The sequence below is a fragment of the Myotis davidii genome, unplaced genomic scaffold (genome assembly GCF_000327345.1).
Source record: "Myotis davidii unplaced genomic scaffold, ASM32734v1 scaffold73, whole genome shotgun sequence".
NCBI lineage: Eukaryota > Metazoa > Chordata > Mammalia > Chiroptera > Vespertilionidae > Myotis > Myotis davidii.
This window is the reverse complement of record NW_006286675.1, coordinates 5,117,506-5,121,663: the sequence shown is the minus strand read 5'-3', so window position 1 is coordinate 5,121,663 and position 4,158 is coordinate 5,117,506. Positions and strand designations below refer to the sequence as shown.

The 4,158-nt window shown below is 48.0% G+C and overlaps 1 protein-coding gene across 4 annotated transcripts in view; it reads left to right on the top strand.

The window, feature by feature from the left end:
- TMEM40 (transmembrane protein 40) overlaps positions 1-4,158 on the top strand; it is a 31,544-nt gene that overhangs the window by 24,497 nt on the left and 2,889 nt on the right. For all 4 annotated transcript variants that reach the window (XM_015560387.1, XM_015560386.1, XM_015560385.1 and 1 more), the window contains 3 exons: positions 263-298; positions 672-704; positions 1,092-1,142. In XM_015560387.1, the coding sequence (XP_015415873.1) occupies positions 263-298; positions 672-704; positions 1,092-1,142 (120 nt within the window). The remainder of the gene's footprint in view (positions 1-262; positions 299-671; positions 705-1,091; positions 1,143-4,158) is intronic.

Here is a 4,158-nt window from a genome sequence, read left to right as displayed (position 1 = left end):
GACCATCCTGCATATCAGATATTTACATTACGATTCATAACAGTAGCAACATTACAGTTATGAAGTAGCAACGAAAATAATTTTATGGTTGGGTCACAACATGAGGAACTGTATTTAAAGGGCCAGAAGGATGAGAACCACTGCTGTAGATGAACTAGGAACCCTCCAGCTCGCTCCAGTCCCCACGTAACCCATCAGATCAAACGGAAAGTCTCTGGATGAGGATAATGGATCTGTGATCATGGATTTTCCTTCTGTGCAGGTGCTCCTGGGGAGGTGGTGCCCTCTGGAGAGTCAGGTGAGTGTCTAGTTTCAGGAGAGCGTTGGTCGGTGCTGGTGTTGAATGAGGTCTGGGCATTGCCAACTGTTATCAGGGTTCATGGCTGTAACACAGGGACTCCAAGTCCACTTGGGGGCCTGGGGTTCTGACCGGGGTTCAGCAAGCAGCAGGGCTGGCTGTGGCATGAGGCAGGGAGCCAGTGGAGATCAGAAAGGAGGTCCAAAAGAGGCAAAGAGCTTATAACCAGCAATGGATTGATAGAAAGAGCTGCTGGGCGTGGACAATGTGACAGGAGCATTTTCACAGGCCACCGATGGCCTTCCCTAGGGTGTGGGCCGTTGTTAAGGACTCAGGCTGGGCTGGGTACTAATACTGAATTTCTAACTTCCAGGACTCCGAAGGAGAGGCTCAGACCCAGCAAGTGGTAAGTACTCAAGCCCCAAGAGGAGAGCGGCAGGCGGCCTGAATCCCAGGGGGTGGGAGAGATCACAGCCATCCTGGGAAGGTGGACCAGTCCCAGCAGGGATGCCATCACCAGCCAGGGTGTCGCCCAACGATTCAGGAAGGGGACCTCCAAGCTCAGGGGACATGGAACAGAGCATAGACTGAAGCCTGTGGAGGTAGGAGGTGTCAGTGGGGGTCCCAACGACAGCCATCCCCACCTTCACATCTTGGCCCTGATGGGTCCTGCAGGGAGTGTCCTCTGACTCGGGAAAAAGAAGCCAGGAGGGCCCTTCTCAGTGAGGCGGGAAAGAGAAAACCCCACCTGCCGTCCTGTGTCAAAGTTAAACACTGATTTCTTGTTCCTAAGGAGAAATGGAGGAGGTCTCTCAGTTAAGAAGACTGAATATAAAGAAAGATGGTAAGGAAATGAATGTTCCAAAGTTGCTTCTGCTTGTCTTGTCCAGATTTCTAGGGGTAGAAAGTCAGCTGGTGGCCTAGAACAGCAGTAATCATAGCCCACCCCTGTCGTGTGCCCTGCAGGTTGCAAAATCCCCAGCTTCAAATCACCTGGAGAAGGGGGGACAGTGATTCCCACTTTGCAGATATGAAAACTGAGGCTCAGGAATGGGGAGTGGTCTTATAACTTGTGAGTGGAATGACCCGAGCTTTAACCCTGGACGTAAGCTGTTTCTGCTGTAGGTGGAGTTACTAGGATGAGAGATGCCCTCCAGACACAGCCGGGCTGAGGAAGCTGTGAGTTTAGGTTAGACAAGCTCTAGAGAAGAGGTGGTGAGGACCAGAGGAGCCTCCTCCATTCCAGGCCTGGAATCTGGGGGCGCTTCAAGGAGGAGGGAGACCATGATTTTTTATTAAATAAATGGCAGTTGTTCTAGAAACATTTTGAGTTGTTGCAAAAGCCCACCTTGAGGGAGTGGAGACTTGGGTCCACACCCCTGGCTCTGCCTTTGTCCATCGAGATGACTAGAGTGTGCCGTTTAATTTTCCCGGCTAAAAGAGGAGCCTTGTCTGGGATTTCCTAAGTGCAGAGCATGTCTGAGTTGCTTCAGGACATGCATTATACCCCAAAGTGGGAAGGTGAGTCCCCTTTCCACTCTTTCTTAGAGCATGGTCAGAGACCCCATGCCATTAACACTGCCCTGACCCTTGTTCATGGCCCGTCAGACACACAGAGCAGTCTCTCCCTAGGAGCAGAGCCTTCTGCAGGCAGAGGGCTAGCTCGAACGTCACCGTCTTGCTTTGTGTGCCGTGTGTGTGTGTGTGTGTGTGTGTGTGTGTGTGTGTGTGTGTGTTCTACACGCAGCAAAATCTGGTAGTTTGGGGCATTTTGAACTGTCTGTTCAAAGAACTGTTCCATAAAATAAAGTATTGCCATTTGTCTTATGCTTATTTTGACTTTTTTTGATGAAATAATAGTTATGGTTCTTATAAATGAACAATACTGCTGTTTTTGCTATTTTCTTCAGAGGAACAGAGCTATACTAGTAAGTATATTTGGTATCATTTATGTTGAATTTTAAGATGCCCCTGACTTTCTGAATGAAATTTAGGTGTTTATTTTGTTAAATTGAGATATAATTGACATACATTATCTTAGTTTCAGATGTACTCCTCCTCCCTCCCCCCAAAAGGGTAAACTGACTTCAGAGCAAAGAATGTCCTAGAAATATGCATTTTAATTTTCCCCCAGGAAAATAAAACCAGAAATACCCTTCTCCCCTTCCATTCGTTTGCCTTCAAAATGCTCCTTGCCAGCAGTGACATGAAATAACACATTGCCTGTTACCATTTACAAACTTTCCCATGCAAGACCCCCATCTGTCCTATCAGTGACATAGGTATTACTCTCCTCAATATATCAGTGAGAACACTGAGGCTCAGAGAGGTCAGGACGCTTGTCCCAAGCTTCACAGCACACCAGTGGCTACACTGGACTAAACTAAGACACATTCCTGGCAGCCTCAACACCCACTCAGGAAGCTGCCTCATTCCGGGCACCGTCTCTGCATTGTCTTCTCTTTTCCCTTTTCCTTTCTTTCTTCTTGAAATCTTTGTTTGCATCTCTTCTAATCACAGTCCCTGGAGTGGGCCAAAGCCCCTGTGTTCTCTCCTCTGATAACTCACACAGTGCCCGGCAAAGTGCAGGGGGGCCTCTTCCACAGAACACCCCTGAATTCCTGCCAGCCTCTCAGCTCCTCTCTCTCTCTCTCTCTCCTACGCTCCCTTCCGAACATTCCAGCCTGCATTTCCATTTCTGGGCACTGGGCCCACAGAGTACACAGCGGTTCATAGGCAGGGATATTTGGTACAACATAGGTGGTAACAGCAAACATCTGACATCAATAACTTCATCAGTGGGGGACTAGTTAAATAAACTAGGGTAACTTCATACCATGGAACCCTATACAGCCATCAAAAAGAACAGGACAGCCCTAGCTGGTTTGGCTCAGTGGATATAGCGTCAGCCTGCAAACTGAAGGGTCCCAGGTTCGATTCTGGTCAAGGGCACATGCCCGGGTTGTGGGCTTGATCCCCAGTAGGGGACGTGCAAGAGGCAGCCAATCAATGATTCTCTCTCATCATTGATGTTTCTATCTCTCTTTCCCGCTCCCTTCCTCTCTGAAATCAATAAAGATATATTTAAAAAAAAAAAAAAAGAACAGGACAGATCTATTTATGCTCTGAGGTGGAAAGATGGCCCTGATCTATCAGTGAGAGGGAAAAAGCAAATTATAGAGCAGCAGGTATACAAATTGATCCTGCTTTTTTTTTTTTTTGAAAATGTGTTTGTACATATATGTGCCTGGAAAGGTTTGGCAATCGCCACTCGGTTTTAAGGAGTAGGATTAGGGAGAGAATGGGGCAATGAGAAACTTTTAAATGTGAAACATTTGCATATCTTTACAGTTGTATACACATTCATTCCACCAACAAAGTGTCAGCAGCTCTGCATGCCCCTGCTGCTTTGGTCAATGGGCACAATCCCCACCCACCATCCTGCGGAGGGGGACAGAGAATAAACAGGGAAATGAAAACAGAACCAGCTGAGTGGTGATAAGTGTTAGAAAAATAATAAAGTGAGATAAAGGCTGGAAAGGGTGGGGCTTGGGGTGCTGTTTTAGTTGGGCTGGTCAGGAGAAGTGTCTCTGAATAAAAGCTACACTTCAGCGGAGACAGGAATACTTTTAGTAATTAACCTAGCTGGTGGCCCAGTGGTTAGAGCATTGGCCTGCGCACTGGAGGGTCTCTGATTCAATTCCCGGTCAAGGACGCCTACTTGAGGTGCAGGTCTGATCCCCACCCCCAGTCGGGGTGTGTTCAGGAGGCAGCCAACCAATGTGTCTCTCTCACATTGATGTTTCCCTTTCTCTCTCCCACCCCTCCTTTTTCCCCTCCCCGCTCCTTTCCACTCTCTG